Raw genomic sequence first — 19,999 nt, 5'->3', positions numbered from 1 at the left:
TTAAAACCTACATTGGCCTTGGCCTTGAACCACGTTGATCTTCCTGCCTCAGCCTCTAGAGTGTTGGTGTTATGGGCCTGTTTCCACATCCAGCTTAAAGTGATATTTGAAATAAATGCAGACAATTCCATTTCTATTTTCATTATCTCCATGAGATTGGACATAAGAAGCTTCTTGTTTTTTGTTTGTTTGTTTGTTTTTGTTTTTTCCTAAAATAGCTGTCATCCAATAAACCTTAGACAGAAAGCCTTGAGCTCACAGCAAATTGTTCTGTATGGTAACTGCCCATGGAGTGATGGGAACAGCATGGAGACGGGCATAGCTCATGGGAGGGCACAGCCAGCACCCCTCTGCCTGGGCTTTGACTCTTGCCTCTGAAGTGACTCGATTGCTTAATGTGATCCTAAATTTCCCAAAGCATCAAAGAAACCTAGCATAAAATAGTCTGTATTCTTAATGTTGTAAATACATACATCTCTTGGAGTCAGCGTAGTTGGGATATATACTAAACTAAAAAAGAAAAGAAAGAGAAAGAACTCTAAGGTTGTTCACTCAAAATGTCTAGTAAGCCAGGCCATTAAAGGCGTTAGAGTTGCCTTGGTGATGAAAACACTCTTGGCTTACATTGGCCAGATAGTGAGAGTCAATCTGGAAGAGACAGGTCCAGTCGTGTTAGTTGTTCAGTGACATTTTTATGCTTAGCACAAAAGGCTGACAGTGGCATTATGATAACATCATAGAGTACTGTAAGCAGTGCTTAGCTGGAGTGGAGAAAATGTTTACCCATTCTCTGCTAATGAGCTGTTCCTTTTTTATCGTCTAATTAGGTGGATTTATTTTAGCTAAGGTTAAATATGCTTAATATATTTAATAGAGGTCTCGAAATAAGGTGTTGAAACCATTTAGAAAAAGAAAGGTCAAAAACATTTTGAGTGGGCTGTCTGGAATAATCACCTCGTGGATAGTTTGGTTGCTCTTAGAAAAACCAGGAAAGCGACTGGAAGATGGTGTGCTGGAACCTGACCCCGTGCTGGAGCAAAAAATACTGCTATCTGTGTTGCACACTTCTTTTGCAGGGCACTCCTGTAAGCAGATGAACAATGCTGTCCTCCAGAGGTCTCCTTAACGTCCAACCCCGTTTTAGGTGGTGCATGAGGCTGTGAAGAGGGCTGGCTGCTTGCTGAGTGAGTGGCAGTGTTTCTGCCCCTTACAAAATGCGTACAGCTTGTAGATTCAGAGCGACCTTAAAAAAATCCCCCGGTGAGGGTTCAACTTGGCAGCCTACCCACTCTGTCTTCTTGAGGCTAACACAGCCAGTTTTGCCTCTAGAGTTAAAACCAATTGCTACTTCTTTGAGCACCAGATAAATAGATAGCTTGCATTTAGGGATCAACTTCTATGAAATATGCCTTTGAACATCCAGAATCCTTTAAGCTCTATGTAGTGTGCTCCTCCTGTACTGAGATTGAGACCAGTGGATCTGTGGAGTTGAATATCCATTTTTCTTTCACTCTGGAGCATGTGGCCATTGACTGCTTCTTGGAGGTATGCATGCTCATCTTCCTCTCTTATAGAGGAATTGAATTCTTTGGCGCCAAATCATGTATGATATAAAACACGGTCATCACTGGATTATAGAATATTTACCTCTGTGGATATTTTTCTGTGAGATGATCTTATTGATTGATCATGTGTTACAAACTAGAGTAGAAGAGGCAGAGTGATCAAGTGTGCTATTTCGAATGAACATGAATGAGTTAAAATGAATTATGACTATGGAATTATTGAGGACATGCTCTGTGCTGGGCACTAGGGATACAGTGGTAGACACCAGGGCGGGAAACTTGGGAGTTCTGTCTAAGCAGCAATAGACTGACTAGGCAATCATTAAATCTGTGGGAAATGAGTTTTTGTACAAACCCTGTCTGCCCCCCTTATTTGGGGTTTAAATTAGGCTGTATGATAAAGATGGCCTCTTTGAGGATTGTGTTATGAAAATCAGTCTCAGGGGAGAGCTTACTTTGGATTACTAATTTCTCTCACTGGCGTGCCGTTCACAGACCTGTATGGAAGAGAAAGTGACTAAGTGACTTGTGTGCTCACTGGCTCTCTTGTCATCACAAACCATAGCTCAGGTGAAGTAAGTACAAGAAGAGAGAGAGGACCCAGTGTCTGTAAGAACCACAAAATGACTGGCCTTGGGGTCAGGAGAAGGTACCTAGAGAATGGCTGACCCTAGCCACATGGGAGGGGTGGGATGCAAGGAATGGTCTCTGAGAAAGGGTAAGGAGTTCACGGAACCCTATATGTCTCTTTAGTCCAGGGCACATTAGAGGTCACAGTGGTGGCGGGATGGAAGGGGTGGGATGAACTCACAGACCCGTTCTCCCTGCAATGCTGCTCTCGCCAGACTCCACCCTGAATATTTACTGCTTCCTCAATGGTGGTGGGGACATGCTTGCCCTTCAGCCTCTCACTCCACGTCCAGCCTCAGTTTCTGACCTGACTCAGCTGGGTATTGGTTAAGCCTCTCTCCAGCCACTATCATGGCTCTGCTCACATGCTCTCCCACTCAAGAGCAGCTGGGGAATCCATAAGGTCCATTCCAGCCAGCTTTGGAGAATGGTTTACCTGAAGTGTGACACCTGCTAGAGTTTTGTTTTGTTTTGTTTTGTTTTTTTTTTTTTTTTTTGCTTTGGTTGTCTGTTGTTTCAGATTTATTCTATTCTGGGGGCATATATTTGCATAAGAAATGAGTTTTGGTACAATCAGACTTGGGGTCTTATAAAGATGTGGCTCATTGAAAAACTGCCCAGATCATCTTTGTTTTTCATGTCTGAAAAGCATGTGAGTCAGCCACAGCACGAAAATGGACAACTTACTTGAGCAGCCTGGAGCCTCTAAGAGCATTGGCTGTTAAGTCTATGTTGCCTTTATTCTAAGTGCCTATTTTTTTACATAGCCGAACTGATGACTCACACCTTGTCCAGAGAGAGGCAGGCAAATAGCTCAGACAAAGTGGGTCACTTTCATGGGGTTTGGGATTACTATACTCCAAGGTTACTGTTATAACCTACTCAAAAGCATTGGATGAGAACTATCAGTGAAGTCAGGTGCCCCATGGGAGGCCTGGCTTAGCTTTACCTGATTACCCACCCCCTACTAGTAATTGAGTCCCATATTTGGAGATTGAAATGTATTTACGCCCACTTTCATGGGTGTGGGCAGAAGGGGGTGGTGGAGGATGAATTGCTCACTCTTCCCAGAATGAAGGAGAAGACAACCTTCCCTTAGGTCTCTCCTTGGTGCTTGGAGTATGTGGCTGTCCCCTAACAGCAAGCACTCACCTGGAGGGCACCTGTGGACAGCCTGAGCTCCCACTTTGGTTCTGAGATTTTTTTCCTGCGAAGTTAGTTAGAAGATATCTGAAAATAATTAACAAATCTCATATGTCTTTGAGCATCTGTAACGTATATACCTTGAAGAAAGCAATGAGTATATTCAGGAAAGATGGCTCCGCCACAGAGGGCATTTCCTGTGATTTCAGATCCCTGACAAGGATTTGAGCTGATGTGCTCAGGGCAGTGTTCCAGGAGAGATATGGACACGGATGGAGGCTGTTTCATTTAATGCACTCTCTCTCTTCCTAGCTGCTTTGATTCTGGAATGATAAAAGGTCGGAAGAGTCATCTGAGGGGGGTCACAAAAATAGCAGTCCCTTCTAAGGGAGAAGCAGCTCAGCATGCTGTGGCAGGCACAGCTGCTTAAGGAGGGTGGCTGTCACACTGGGGTGGGGTGGAGGAATGGCAGGAATGCTTAACAGCAATGTGGACAACAAGAACTGGTAAGGACACCCGGACATGCCAGGAGTCAGGATGCACACTAACTAGGTCCAGTCTGTGGAGATAAAGGCAGTCTTCACACACCCCTGCCTGCCTCGGAGCCCTGGTTTCCTAGTTGCCTGTTATAGACCATCTTCTAGGTAAACTTGTTCCAATAACTCCTAGTTACTGTCCCTAGTAGAGAATTTCCATTTGATTCAGCACAAGGCCACATTTAATAAGTTTTTGGTATTTTCTAGTTTATTAGTTTAATTTCCACCTCTACTTAAAAACAGGTATTTTTACTTGAGGATGATGGATTAGGATGAAGGCAGGTTCTTCTTAATTTCCTTGAAGGAAGCAGGATGAGCATATAATCTTAGATGATGGATTTTAGGAACACAATTCTGAAGTACCGATGACCTTATTAATTGGTCCTGATGCTTAATGATTCTTCGAGAATGGCTGATGGAGGAGCCAAATCCTCTCTTCATTATGAATAAACACAATCAACCAGTGGACGGTCTGTCTGTTATTTAATAGTTCCGAAATTCCTTTTCTGGATACCTACTGCTTGGCCGAGGACTAATAGCGCAGGTTCCATGGTGTCTGCTTTCGGCAGTCCTGTGTGTCTAGCCTGAGTGTTCATAGAAAGGGCTGTAATCCTACAGCATCACTCAGAGGGTGGGCATGAGCCATGGCTGCTGGCTAGCATCTTCCTGCTACCGCTTTGGAGTGGATTGTCACCGAGTGGATTGTCACCACATTGTGACTGACTTACTGCCACAGCAGTCTGCATGTGGTCTCCTTGCATGAAGTCCTGTTTTGCTGGTTTATTTTCATACTTGACTGGTCTGTTCTACCCTGGGAGCTTGAGTATATCACTCCTTTGGGCTAAACCTTACATTCACACTTCCCGATTGTTTGAGAAAGAAGTGACAAAGACTTAGCATAGCACAAGTGAGGCGCCTCGGCTTTGCCCTGTCTTTCTAGCTGACTCTCGCTTTGTCACTTACCTCATGACACCCTGTGCCCAGCAATCCTGGCCCGATTGTGTCTCCCTGTGTGTTAAGGTCCCTCTGACCACTGTTCCCCCTTTAGCCTGGAGTCCTATATCCATCCCCTGTCAGTTAGGGTCTCAGTTTAACAAAAGCTTATCTGGAAGCCCTTACTCCCTGACACAGTTGGGTTGGAGACCCTCTTTTTTTGACACCCTCACCCTCGCCTGGAGATGTCGTTGTTTGCTTCTGTTCCCCTTCCTTAGATGGCAGAGGCTGGGGACTGTCCTGGTAACACACCTAGCACACTGGCACATCGAGGCATTAGTGTCATGTTGTTTGAATGGGTAGGAAGAAGACTGCGGTTCAGGGGAACACCCATGAGATATGGGGACAAAAAGACCTTCATAAAAGATCTTCATGGCAGACACTTTGGGCTACCCTTAAACTCACAGTCTCAGTTTCCCCTGAGGAACCAGGTTAGAGACTTCTGATTGTGCTGACCTTGCTACCAGGCATGGTAGGCCTGTGCGGTACATGTGGCAAATCTAGTTATTAATGTAATCTGACACAAAATCAAAACTTAAACTGTGAGAGTGCTTTTGAGGCTGTTTGGAAAACCTGACCGTGAGGTCCTCACACGCACACCTGTAGACGGTGGCACTGTGTCACGCATCCCGGGAGCTGTGGGGACTTCAGTCAGATAGGGTAGACACTTATAAAGCTCAGCCTGTGATGGGTTCTGGGGACCCATTCTTCCCTCAGTCCTTTTCTGTCTCCTTTAACTGCCATGGTGGGCGAGAAAACCCCTGGGTTGGGTCCCCAAGGTCTCCTGTGTCAGAGCGTGAGTGCCAGCAGGAAGACACTGTTTAAAGTCATTTCAGGTCTGGGAGTCCAGGAGAGCCGTAGGTCTGACCCACCTTCCAACCCAAAGCGGGAATCCTGGTTTTTAGACTTTTTTGGATCACCGCAAGGACTGCAGCCACTGTATCCTCCGTCTCCTTTGCTGATGAACACCTGCTCTGTCATTAGAAACCACACCCCTATATGCTGTGTCCTGTTTGACCTCCTAGAGGGAAAATCCTCCCCTCCCAGCCTCCCACTCGGCCACTTTATCCCCTTTCTGAGAGCTTAACTATAGTTTTTTTCAAAGCACTCCCTTTCCCCCACCAGGGTAAACACTCTTTTTCTATGAACTAGAATTTACCAACTGGCGTCTGTGGCCTACATCTGGTCTAAAGATGTGTTTTGTTTGGCCTGTAGTGTTTGAAACATATTGAATAAATTTCCAACTTTGTAAAAATTGGGGCATTTTACTGACGAGTCTGCAGCTTTAGGGCCACAACCCCAACTTTGGGCAGGATGGGCTTCCTCCAGCTACTGTAGCCTCAGCCTCTACGGCTAGCAGGGTGTGCTGCTGACTTCCTCTTGCCCTGTGGTTTTAGATTCCTCATTATTTATTCTCTTTATCTTGTCTGGCTGAGCTCCAGAGTGTCAGGAAGTCATATCTTCTGAAATTGTTGTTTCAGTTTATAGTATAAAAATATTTTGTAATAAAAATGGTATTATGGGCCTGGGGAGATGGCTCACTGGGTTGAGTGCCAGCCTCACAGCAGGAAGTTTGATCCCACACCCACATAAAGCCTTTGGGGTCGCAGGGTAGCATCTAGCTCTAACCTCAGCACTGGGCTGTGGGAAGGGTGGAGACAGGTGGTCCCTGGACCCAGGCTAGCTCAGTTGGTGACTTCTTGGTTTAGTGAGACACCCTGCCCTTAACAAATGTGGAGGAGAGTGACTGAGGAAGACACCTGACTTCGACCCCTGGTGTGGACATGTGTGCACATGCAAGGAGTGACAGGAGAAGAAAGAGTCACAGTGTGTCTGCTCAGCCAGTCAATAGAGCTCTTTTAACCCTGCTCTCTGTGCATCCTTCTTTGATAGGAAGCTGTGCTCACACTGTTAGGCACTGTCGTGTTTTTATAGTATGGCAAAACACACCTTGCACGCCATTTTGACAGCTTTAAGTGCAGTGCACAGTGTCATTTAAGCTCCTTCGGCTGTTATCACTATCTGCTTCCAAAGCATTTCGTCACCTTAGAAGGAAGCTCTGTATCGTTAAACAGCCACTTCCCCTTCCTCTTACTCCTAACCCCTAGCAACCGTGGAACAACTTTTTTTTTTTTTTTTTTTTTTTTTTTTTTTTTTTTTTTGCTGTGGGTTTGCCTGGTTTGAGCATTTCCTATAAATGAAATCTGGCAACAATGTAGCTGCTTTGTGTCTCGCTCCTTTTATTTAGTATAACATATTGAAAGCTCACTCGCGCTGTCATCTCTAACATTATATGCTGTATTTTCTCTTATGGCTGAGAAGTATTCTATCATTTGTCTACGCTGTTTGCTTATTTATTCATCCACTGACATTGATGGACTCCTACCTCTTAGCTGTTTCTGCTTCTTTGCTACAGTGTATATTGTTGCTGTGAACATACACGCACATGTTTCTGTTTGAGTACTGGTTTTCAATTCCTTGGGTTATATAGGAGTGGAATTTCCTGGTCCCATCGATAATTCTGTGTTTAACCGCTGGAGGGACTATCTAGCTCTTATCTACAGCAGCTACAATGTTTTTAGGCCCAATCAGTGATACACCTGTTTTCTCACACACTCACCTTTATTTGCATTCTGTCTGTCTACTGTTTCTTCCTTTTATTTTAGCCATTAATGTTTAGTAGTATCTCATCATTTTACCTTCTCTGCTACCCAATGATTGATGGGCCTTTTCATGTGCTGTTGGTCATTCTGTCTGTTTTGTTTCTGTTTTATGTTCTGGTTATTTAATAACGCGGTCAGCTTTGACAGTCTGCTATTACCAGTAGTGTTGCCATGAACAATCTGAAGTAAAAATTAATCCTCCCTTTGAAGTGGTACTCAGAGTTAAAGGTGTAACTTTTGTGAGATATTCACAAAAGGATCAGACCCCACATCCCATGTACACAGATATATCACTTGGGCTTCTCAAAGTACTGATCTAAGATTTCACTTCACGGAGCTTACTAGGTGGTAGGGAATTTAACCAAACTGTTAGCTAGAACTCTTCTGTAGTTATTTAGGTCTTGAAAAAAAGAAAGAAAAAAGAGGTGTTTTAGAACTATGCACAACTGGTCCACTACTTTGCTGTGACCAGCTCCAAACACAAAGGTTCTTCTGCTTTCTGGGCTGGCAGGCCAGGGATCCGCTGTCCTGTCAGTGTGAGCTTCTCTCACCAAGACCTCCTCATGGGATATTTTTCCTCATAAAATCAGATATTCCTTGCTTCTCACTTTGGGTGAGTTAGTCATTTTGAACCCATGTTTTCTAGTGAGGAATCTAGCCATGTGACTTGCCCTTAGCTACCTAACATCTGAGTGGATGAGGTTAGCTCAAACCCAGGTCTCTAGGTGCTTGGATAGTTTCTTGCCATTTCTCTCCTGGCCTTGTTTCCACATTCTTGATTGGTTATGATTCAAAAAACAGAATATCGTCACGCAGTGCCAAATGTATTCAGAGATAGTTCCAAGTGGGAACAGGCCCCCACATGTCTGGGCAGGCCATTTCTATCTCATCCTTGGCTTAACTGCCTTGGCCAAGTGTATTTCTATCCCTGGTGCTAGGGAGACAGCCAAATCCTCCTGAGTCAGAAAAATGAGGCCATGATCTCAAAAGACCAACCTATACTATAACTAGTATATATTTTAAGGTGCCAGAGTATTGCATGTTGACTGGATAATTTCTGAGGTTACCTCCCAGGTTAGCTATTATTTCTTTATAGCAATATATTGTTCTAGGATACAGATATATTGTAACATAGCCTGGCCATGCATTACACAGAGAAGCGCCACAGAGCTAAACGCATTTTACGCATGCCTATGGTATGCTATTTTTATAAAATACACAAAAGAAATGCATATTATAATCCATTCCTCAGAGAATGCCAAATAGAGCTGGGGAAATAAGGCTGCCCTGTGTAGACAATGCAAATGTGCAAGACAGAACTCCAGAGTTCTCCACAGTGCTCTCTGAGGCAAGAGCTGCCAGGGACCGAGACAGACTGCAGAGAGCTCAGAGGGTCTCCTCTGTCAGCCATCCCAGAAGCCTTGTCTAACTGACCAGGGTAGCAGAGTAGTCAGCCCGGGGAGGGGGCATCACTTGCACAAGACCTAGAAGTGGGCTAGAGCACACAAAGGAAAGGGAAATGTGTTTGAAAAATGAGCGACAGCTGTTGTTGTCACAGGTTTTAAGAGAGGGGCATAGTAAAAGCACATTTTAGAGATAGCTCAATATCATATGTATTGGTATTTTTGTTACACCAGCTGTATCCAGGAAGTGTGTCAAAGAGTATAATTTGATAATTAGCCTATTATCCTGGGTGGTAGGAACAGTTATCAAGGTTTTCTTGACATGTCCTTGTATTGTTGAAATAACAAATTACTTAAGATGTAATCTAACAAACACAGGACAAAGAGATGATGCATAAGGCTCTGATGCCCCCTTTTCATCAGTTTTTCTGGTTTTGAAACTTCACGATTGCAAAAAACCCAGGTATTCTGTCATCCTCTAAGTTCTGAGTTGGGAACTAAGCACAGAGAAAGATACCGTACATTCACTGTTGTCATTGTTCACTTAGATCATAGCACGAGGAGATCCTCCTCTGTCATTCAGACCCGGACTGAGCAAGCATTAGTCAAACCGACAGCACCAGGCTGTGTTTCCGTGGTTGTGCTGCAGAGGAGTAACAAATCCTGCAGATGTGGGATGTGGTACCTTCAGAGGCCCAGCAGCTTCCGGTCTCAGATGAGCACAGCACAGCTAGCGACTGGCTCTCCCCAGCATAGAGGTTCACAGCTCTACTGCACTCCTCCACCAACCTCTTGCGGATGCCGGGGCTGGGAGTCTTCAGTCAACTCCAACTGCGTGGGCTGCTCATACCACTCTAAAGGCGTGGAGAGCCCACGCACCCTTTAGATCTGTAGACAAAAACAAAAACAAAAAACAAAGTATTTTAAGACAGGGTCTCGTGTAGCCCCATCTGACCTCAAACTTATTTATGTAGCTGAGGGTAGCTTTGAACTCCCAACCCTTTGCTTTACTTTCCAAGTGCTGAGATTGTAGGTGTGCGCTATTTCATGCCTGGCTCTAAAGTACAATTCTTCTTTTCTTTTTAAGCGGATACTTTGTTTTTATTTATGTGTTTGTGCATGCAGCTGCTTGAATGTATGGGCAGTGTTCACACAGTGCCCATGGATCCCAGAAAAGGGTGCTGGTTCCCTGGAGCTGGAGTATAGGCAACTGTGAATCTCTGGTGAAGGAGCTGGGACTCAAATGTGGGTCCTCTACGAGAGCTGCAGTCGTTCTCACCGAGCGGTCTCTCCAGCCCCTAAAACACAGTTCTTAAGTCACCCCCCCCCCCGCATCTGTTTTAGATTACAGCTCCCCGATTCTACGGAAGAGAGTCCAAATTTATTAGGTAGGCACCAAAGGACTTCTGTGACCTTACCCAATTGGCTTCTTTCCCTCCATCCTTTCACCCATGTTCCATGGAGAAAACTTCTACTCGTTCTGTCCGCTCAAACCTTCAAAATGTGAAGGCGCTTGTTCTCTTACCATTGACACCCTGTCTTTTTAAACCCTCACCAACTTCCAGTCTTTACTTCAAAGGCGTCTTTCAGAGAGCCGGACACAGTCTCCCTCATTCGTGCTGCGTATGCTGTGTGCTTTCCTGTTACACCTTAGAGCTCCCCTTAAGGGAAGGATGATAAATTCCTTATGCTTAGTAAATCACTATGGACCGGGACTGAGTATGGCTGTCTGAATGCACTTGAGTAATGTTTAGAAAACATCCCTTATCAGGAGCTGGGTGGGTAGTAGTTAGAGAAACGAAGTAAATATGAACTGAGCCAGTGTCTTTGAAAGGAAGTCAGATAGGCCTGTCTGCTTCTGTAAGAGTTCCCATTTCCCATATCACTGTTTCCCAGCCCCGCAGGCTCCTCTCTCTTCCTGCTGTCTTATCATTTCCCTTAGGCATCCATCAATGAATGCCCTTGCCATGATTTGGGCTGGAGAAGCCAAAGATGCTTCCCAGAAGACTACACGGAGGGGAGCCTTAGATTCGGGTACTTAGTGATGTTCCTGGCTTTGTGGGTAGCAGGGCTTCTTCCTGTCATTGCAGGTAGACTGATCCAGGCTACAGATTTGAGAGTGGTCAGGACACCAGGGTGGCATAGCAGTTTGCAAATGTCCCTAGTCCTCCATCTGTGGAGACATTGAGAGCTGAACTCTTAAATCTCCCTTCCACAAAGTGCTCATGGAGATCAAAGAGAAATCCACAGACAAGAAGGACAAGGCTCAAGAGAAACTCACAGTAAGCTTTGGGAAGGGATGCTTGTGTAAAAATTGGCTTGCTGCTACTTTGAAAGAGTTCAGATTACAATAGATTTCAGACAAGCTCAGTTTGGAGTTTTCCAGAACCGTGAGTGACTTAATTTGACGAGGTCAGTCTACGTTGTCCAGTGGTGGTGCTTGTATCTCACACCCTCCCCAGGTGTCAAGATTGATTCGGTCCTAAGGGGTGGGTTTTGTGTCTGCATGCTGATCTTGTATTTAGTGCAACTCAAGTTGCCTTATTCATCTTCTCGCTTCTGAGGCTGACACAATTATAACTGCTAGAGTGGCCGCCATGAGGAAAGCATGCCACGGTGATAGGTCATTTTAGGGCATACATTTTTTTATAAGGGAGGAATTTAAAATGTATTATCCCTTATGATAAGGGAGAGGTATATTAGTTATTAACAAAAGTCACATTCTGTTTTATGTCTCTGAACGAAGACGTTTTACTGAGTGTTCTATAACTCTTAACGTCATCTTTAAGGTCTCCCCCACCCCTGCCACAAAGATCTCTGAAATGGCTCGCATTGATTAACACGATCAAATCACCATATTTGAAATGTGATTTAATATGCTGTAATGTACAGTCGTAGAAAGAATGTCAGCAAGACAGGAAATAAAGCCTCTAAACAAAATTGTAAAACAGGAACTTAGAGAATTATTTATCATTGTTCTTTTTGTTTCAGTAAGTGTATGATGATTTAAACATTCTGTAATACTGTTGTTGTCTTGGGTCCACTGTGTTCTTCCTTAAGTAGGTTTTTAAAAGTTATGTTGGTTTATGTGTGCATGCACCCGTGTGCTGCGGTGTGTACATGAGGTCAGAGGACAGCTCAGGACAGCTCTCTCCTTCCAGAAAGTGGGCTCCAGGGTCTGAACTCCGAGCAGCAGGCTTCTTGGCGAGTGTCTTTATCTGCGGGGCCATCTCGAGGTCCCAGTTCTCTTTAAAAGTTCTCTCCCCAATGCTCTTTAATTAACTTAGTTAAGGTTTAGATTAGATCTCCAGCCATTTGAAACTAGACAGAGTTTAAAAAAAAAAAAAAGATTCAAGTGGTTGGCAGCAGACCCTGATGAAAATATGGCACTTGGCAAAGCGTGTCCGCCTTGTTTTGTTTTCCTTTTCTCTTTATGGATGGGACCTATTTTTGAAATGTTATGATTTCAATCCAGGGCCCAAGTGTCAAGCCTGACAAACAGAGCTTACATATGCAGAGGTTCTTTGTGTGTGGGGTGGGGTGGGAGTGCTCTGGAGCTGAGGGACTTAACCTCGATTTCACCTGGAAACATTCGTGCCTTGGGGCAGGAACTCTGGACTATGTATAAAGAGAGAAGGAAAGTAGCCAAGACGCTGAGCCAAACTTGCATCCAGGAACAGAGCAGGCGTTAAAGCGTTGAGAACAGTGTCCGTAGTTTCTACCGCATCCCTGTAGGCCGTACTTGGGGAACCTGTCACAGGGGCCAGAAAGCACCTTCCCGAGGTGTCCTGAATTATGGCAATTGTCTTCCCACGGGGTCTCCACCTTCAGTGTCTTCTCAAGCGCACACACTGTGGCCGGGGCTTGCGAAACCTCCATGCCTCTCTCTTCTCAAGGCCTGAGTTCCTGTGGGTCCACAGATTAGGTTAAAGCGTCTGCGGTGCCTCAGTACCTCCCAGCGAGCCACTTGCTCTTCTCCCCATCAGAAGAGAGGTCTATCCTTAGTGCGTCTCTCCTAGACCACCCTACAGCCCGGCTCTCCATCTTTCTGATGACACATTGTCACAAAAGTCTCCTTTCCTCTATTTTGTTTTCTGACTTTGTGTTTTCAGTTTTAGCTTTTAGAGTAGTTATGTCGGGTTTGGCGGTAGTGGTGCATGCCTTTAATTCCAGCATTCGGGAGGCAGAGGCAGGCAGATCTCTGTGAGTTTTTGAGGCCAGTCTGGTCTACAGAACTAGTTCTAGGACAGCCAAGGCTACACAAAGAAGCCTTGTCTATCCCCACCCCTACAAAAAGATTAGAACTACCAGAAATAAAATCCGTACGTCTGCATACAGCTACTATGTCGAGTGACTATCCACACCTCATAGACTGTATCCTGCATTTAGTCGTGCTTTGCAGGCTACTGGGTATTTAGTATTTGGGCATAGTGGCTCACACCCATAATCCTAGTGCAAGAGTTCTATTGGGAGCTGTGGGCCAGCCTGGCTTACATAGTAAGTTCTAGACCAGCCTGAGTTATACGTAGCAAGACCTTTTCCAAAAAACCAAATAAACACCCCCAAGCAAAAACAGAAGTAAAAACAAGGTGGGAGTATGTGGAAACTGAGGCTGAACTGGTCTTATGTTATCACAGCTATTACATCATCATGCCTTGTCTGCATGGCATGCGAGAGAAGGCTCTGGCTGGGCAGGATTAGGAGAATGTGAATCTCTCAACTCAGTTCTCACCAGCAGGCAAACTGACCCCTCACAGATCCAAACATGGAAGTCGTTTTCCTTTGTAACCAAGGTATCACCAAAGAAGGCCTAACTATACACGTGTTTGCTAACCTTCAGTAGTAAGATCAGTTTCCAATCCTTTCACGCAGGCATACATACACAGCGCATTTAAAAACCAGCCTGTGTTAAGTCTGTAAAAGAACGGGCCCTCTTAGACCATTTTCGTGTGTGTGTACAGTGCTCTTTGCTCATAGTCCTCCGTGCACCGTGACACAGCCGGGCCGAGGAGAGATGATGTATTATCTCAGTAAGTTTCTGCTGTTTGGCTTTGGGACTTAGGTCCCATACACAGGAGGTGTGTGATGTTCTTGAGGCTTTCCAGTGCAACTGAGATGGATTCCGGCTGTTGGATTGCTGCCCTCTCCTAGCAGGAGCAGCCCTTCTACCTCAGAGGTGCTCTACAGAGGTGTTATTTTACCTAATAATAATAATTATGTATCATAATAATATATAGTTATATTATATTATATGTTATATGAAATATATTAATAATATATAATATATATAAATATGTATAGTAAAATTCTTATATATGTGTGTGTATGTATACATACATGTGTGTGGAAATCACAGGACAGCTTTGGGAGTCTTTCAGTTGTGGATTCCAGGGATCAGACTCAAATTCAGGCTTCCGGCTTGCCTGGCAAGCCTTTTCACCCGCTCTGCCATCTCACTAGCTCTTACTCTATAATCTTAAAGGAAATCTCCCATGATCTTCATCCATCTAGTTTGTAGGACGGACACGAGGAAACTCGCCTGGTAAAGATGTTTGAGCTTTTCCCCTTCAAATCAGAAGGGACCGTTGATTTCACGGCAGGGACACCAGGCATCTGGCCTTGCATGGTGTTGGAAACTTACACACAGTTTGTTGAGTGTGTCCTGTGAAGTGGCTTCTTGTCTTATAGCTGAGAGACTCTGCTTAGGAGAACCCCAGTCAACTAGCTCTGCAGCAACTAGCTCCCAGTCTCTCTACTGTGGTAAAGGAGCAATTATTGGTCAGGAAAATCAGTATTGCCTCAGGTTTCAGTTTAACTGATCGCGGTTTCATCATTTCTCTTTGCCTAGCCTCTCCTTTCACGTCTTTCAGGAGCTGGGAGCAGAGTTAACCTGGACTCCCCTGCTTCTCATCCAAGGTCTGCTTCGATAGAACAGCGCTTGCAGCTAACCACAGGAAGGCCACCTGAGTTCAGCAGAAGTCTGATCAGTGGCTTCCATAGAACACATGAACTTTTGTTGTTGTTATATCGATTAGACGCCCATGCATGCTAGGTAAATAATCTACTTACTAAGGAGATGTGTCCCCAGTCCCAAGCGTGTCAGTTTGTTTGTCTTTCTGTCAGCTGCTCTGACTGAACCTGGAATGAAACACCTTCTCCAGCCCTGGACTTTGTTCCTAGCTGGATGGCAGGATTGAGAGGATTGAATTGTGATTTTCATTTCTGTGTTGATGTGTGGTGCACGTATGTGCTCATGTTTGTACTGTAGGCCTGTGGAAGAGAGGTCGATGTCCTGTGATTACTTCTGTCACCCTCCAGATTATTATTTTCATTTTGTTATGAAGCCCTGGCTGTCTTAGAACTCACTACGTAGACCAAGGTAGCCTTGAACTCACAGAGATCTGTCCCCTCTGCTCCCTGAGTGCTGGGATTAAAGGTGTGCCATCACACTGGCCTCCACCCTATATTTTGAGAAAGGGTCTCTCACTGGGCATGGTCCTCCTCCATTGAGCTAATGGCTCTCCCTGAATTGGTGCCTCACCTCCAGCACTGGGGTTCCCTGGGTTTACATGTGTGCTGGAGATCTGAACTCAGATCCTCATGCTTGTGTGGCACTGGCTTTACCAACTGAGTCATTCCTTTGCCCTCTAAATTGTGTTTTCAAATGATGAAATGATGCTCTCAAACCTAGGATTTACCCATATAGTCTGTTCGTAGTTCCTGAAACAGTGAGCCCTCACAGCTCAGTAGAAAAGTGGAGTTTATAAACAATGCCGTTTGATCCTTTTCTTTGTTTTATTTTACCTTTTTTGGTGTGTACAGTGCGTGCGTGCGTGTGTTCGTGTGTGTGTGTGTGTGTGTGTGTGTGTGTGTGCTTGCTTCTGCTTCTCACTAAGAACTTTCTTAAAGCTGAAGTGGACCCTTTAATTCCCTTCCTTCCCTTTAACTATACCACCTGTACATTGATAGGATAACAAATTACTATCTTGCGCCCCCTAGTGGAAATGTAACCCTACTTCATATTTGAGAAGAATGTCTCACAGGTCTTTTGAAAATGAAGTTTCCTTCCTTCCTTCCTTCCTTCCTTCCTTCCTTCCTTCCTTCCTTCCTCCCTCCCTCCCTCCCCCCCCTCCCTCCCTCCCTCCCTCCCTCCCTCCCTCCCTCCTTTCCTTCCTTCTTTCCTTCCTTCCTTCCTTCCTTCCTTCCTTCCTTCCTTCCTTCCTTCCTTCCGTCTTTTTTCTTTGTTTCCCAAGGCTGAGAATAAAAAAGAACAAGGCTACTGTTCTAGGATGAACGGGCTGTGAGAAGAGAAATCGCCTTTCTGCTGAGTATCCCCCCCCCCCTCGCCCCGTGTTTGCTACAGAACTCACATGGAGCCCTCTGCTCTGCTCTGCTGTCTATACACCCAAGTGTCGTCAGCCTGGCGACCAGTCACCTCTAAATGTGGTCATCTGTCCTTCCAGGAAAGCTGGGAGTGGATGGAAGTGGGGGACAAGTCCCATCTAAATCCCCTCCCCCACCCCAACACACACACACACACACACACACACACACACACACACACACACACATACACGCTGGGAGACGTCACCTCTGAGTCACTCAGGGGACGGTGCCAGTATTTGTGGCATGTGCAAGCATTGCCCAGGTGTAGCTGCTAAGGTGCAAAGAAAATTCTAGTAATGGAAGTTGAAGTGACTTCTGCATCTCTGAAAATACTCCCTTTTCCCTGCTACTAGTTATTCATAATTTTGACTCTTGTTTTGAGTGTGTTCACCGAATCCTGCACAGCACAACCTTACGTTGCCTGTATTTGTGCCAAGGTATTTGGAGATTTTAAAAGAATGCAGGAGGTCTCCTTATGTGCAGGGTATGGATTCCTAGGACCCCAGGGAGGGGCTGAAACCATGGACTTACAACACACAGTGAATACGATGCTTCCTTTTAATCATGTATGTATGCACTTCCTTAGGATAACAGTTGATTTATAGATTAACAGTAATGATCAGTAATCAAAGTGTCAAGGGACACTTGAGCATAGCAACAGATGATCTGATAGCTGAGGTGGCCTCTGAGACTCATGGGCAGGCAGTGTCTGCACGTCCTAGGCAGGATAGAGGAAGATGGCACGACACTTTGTGGTGCTTTTTAGAATGGTGTATAATGTAAAAAGGAAATTGTTTATTCCTGGAATTTTCCATTGAATATTTTTGAACTGAAGTTGACTGAAACCCATGTGGAGCAGACTGTGGCTAGGGGAGAGCCGCTGAACTGTGCACACCAAGGCCTAAGATTCCGCCTGTGCAGGTGACGGTTCCCTCTTAAGGTTTGGCACTACGAACACAAAAACTGGGAATGTTATAACGGCAAATGGGTTGCAGACTGTAACGCTCCAATACGGGGAAAACGTTGTGATTAGAACAATCATGCAGGTAAATGTTTACCCGAGGTTGAATTTCCAATGAACAGAACTCCCTGAGTGTTTTCTGATTATGTTCTATTAGGGAGGGAGAGTGGGGAAGAGAAACAAAGAGAAAGACCCCTAATATATAAAAGAGCACTACTTACCCGAGGTCACTGCAAACACGCAGCCTTTACACAGTCAAAGCGTCTGTCTGTGAGGTTCTGCTCTGTGGTTGGTTGACACTTGGGCTCACAGGTGTGAGGATAGTGGGGGGACAGCTAGCCAGCATAATGGACTAGACATGTCTGTCTGGCACGGTCTCTGGAGAACAGGAATGTTTGCAGGGGGTGGCAGGCACCTGTAAGTGAATTAACATGTGTCTCTATGCACACATGTCCAAGCATAGATGCACACGTGCGTCCATGTGAGGTTGTGGGTGTGTGGATGCGTTTATGTGAGGGCAGCAATGGAGGACATACAAAGACTCGGCTTCCCCCTGTGGAAGCCAGGAAGTCTGCGTCACACCATGTGGTATGAAGCAGCTCTGAGCAGAGCTAAGCCCAGGGCCTTTGGGAAGCTCAACACACCTCCATGTGCTTAGAAACTGCTCTGGCACCCTTCCCTGGCAGCTGTGTCAGGGAGCCTCTCTTTGGGAACATTCCAGCCATTGCTTGGAAGGCTCGCCTGGCCTGAGGAGCTTGAGGACTTAATGAATCCTACAGTGTCTACATTCCTTGTGCTCATGAGTGAGAGGCCCTTGTGAATCTCCGTGTTCTTGTTCAGTGACTGACCATTGGTGTGGTAATGCCAATGCTGGCCTCACATCTCAGACTCTGAGTCTGTCAGCTGTCCTGCGACCTCTGTTGATTTAACAGTACGATCTGCCATGCTCTGCCCCTACATGTCACCTTATGACTGTGGGGTTATTTTTTTTCCTTCATCAAAGGTTCATTTAGGCAGAAACTCACCCAACAGCATTTTGCTAAGAGCTCAGCAGACAGAGTGTGAAAAGACTGGTGTGATTCTGCTAGGGACTTGCTTAGCAGGAAGAAAGCAGGCATGGGGAGAATGTCTTTGTAGAGCCACTTGAGGCTAGCGTTTGCTTCTAGCTCCAAAGGGTTAGGAGTTGACTTATTAGAATCCAGACCCACAGTCCCCCTTCTCCAGATGAACTTCACCAGAATCCTCAGGAAAGAGGTGTAGGGATCTTATTTTAATATGCATCTCGGATGATTCTTACGCTGAACCAAACTTGGGGCACTGCCATCATCCAGCTGTCTGTCAGGACTAAAACATTTACAAAAGTTGTAAGCAAATACATATATGTAGTTGCCAAGATCTGAAGTTTATGGGGGAGAAAAAGACTGAATAGTCCATATTGACACCACTAGCCATTTTTTTAATGAAGACTTTTTTTGTGTGTAGAGTTGAATGGTCACATAAATTTTTCTCACTATGCTGTTTGGCCCTATGAATAATCCTATGAGGGTGTGTGGCCAATGATGACCAGGCTTAGTCTCAGATTCCATGAGGGAAATGGTCTCTGTGGGCAGCTTGGAAAGGGTGGAGTTGGCTGTGAAGATCTTTCACCACGTGGGGCAACTCCAGCGTCATCCCCTGAACCCAGCACGTTCCCACAGCCATCCCAGTGATGGTTTCTGGCAGGTTCTCTGCACATCCACCCCGTGTACATCTCTCCAGGATGGACTGCCCTTTGTGCTCCATCTGTGAACCCACACTCGGTCATTGAGGTGCTTTCCTCCAGGCTCTTTGGATGCCCTGGCCCTACCGCCCTCTTACCCCACAGAGCTCACTGCCCTTGTAGCTGGGTCACACTTCACAGCTCCTTCTATGTAATGGGTTCCCCTCTGCTCTCCCCACCCCCATCCTCTAACTAGCCCTTGTTATATCTTATTTTAAACTAGTAGTTATGTAATCATCGGAAAACAGCCAGTGCCCACTGGCTAAAGCATTTGGGAATAATTGCAAGGTGTTTGAAGATTGACCTATAAGTGTTTGTTTAGGTCATAATGTCCTCCATAAAGACCTTGTCTTAGATGGGAGGGCAATCTATATCCCTCCCAACGATGTACTTGTGCTTGGAAGAGGGTGGCCTTCCCTGAGTACAGAACCAGTCTTCTGTCAGGGTACAGGAGCATCTGTGGTCCTCTGCTAGAACCTCTCAAAGGCTCTCGATGGCACAGCCTTCAGTCACTTCAGCATTTGAATTGGCAGTGACAAGGTTTAGTTCTTAATAGGGTCTGAATACAGAGACCTTGTGTTTGGTCATATTTTTGTCAGGGTCTTTAAAGTCTGTCTATCTCAGACACTTTGTGAGTATAGGCTGGACTCTTATTTTTGCCTGCTTGTTGGTGATTCTTGGATAGACTTAGAGGGAACAAATATCCTTCTTGCTATTTGCATGTGAATGCAGGTATATATTTTAATAATGGTCCTAATTCTCAATTTCTTGGTTTTGCAGCCACCTCTGGTCCAGGCAATCTTCAGTGGCGACCCAGAGGAGATTCGCCTGCTCATCCATAAGACTGAAGATGTGAACGCACTGGTGAGAGGCTGTGGTTGTTGTGGTTGTTGTATAGGTCCTCTTGGGCAAGCAAGGCCTCTTGACATTTTCTGTACTGTAGACCCCTATAGAAAATTG

General features: G+C 45.3%; 1 protein-coding gene across 5 annotated transcripts in view; it reads left to right on the top strand.

Moving 5' to 3' along the window:
* Positions 1–19,999, top strand: part of Ankrd44 (ankyrin repeat domain 44) — a 287,691-nt gene that overhangs the window by 78,161 nt on the left and 189,531 nt on the right. For all 5 annotated transcript variants that reach the window (XR_015628537.1, NM_001191807.5, XM_087565278.1 and 2 more), the window contains 1 exon segment: positions 19,820–19,903. Coding sequence is in view for 2 of the 5 variants with exons in the window: in NM_001191807.5 (NP_001178736.3) it covers positions 19,820–19,903 (84 nt within the window). In the remaining 3 variants the exon portion in view is untranslated.

Source organism: Rattus norvegicus, chromosome 9, assembly GCF_021556685.1.
Source record: "Rattus norvegicus strain SHRSP/BbbUtx chromosome 9, alternate assembly SHRSP_T2T, whole genome shotgun sequence".
NCBI lineage: Eukaryota > Metazoa > Chordata > Mammalia > Rodentia > Muridae > Rattus > Rattus norvegicus.
The sequence above is the reverse complement of the archived record's forward strand: the minus strand, read 5'-3'. Positions and strand labels throughout refer to the sequence as shown.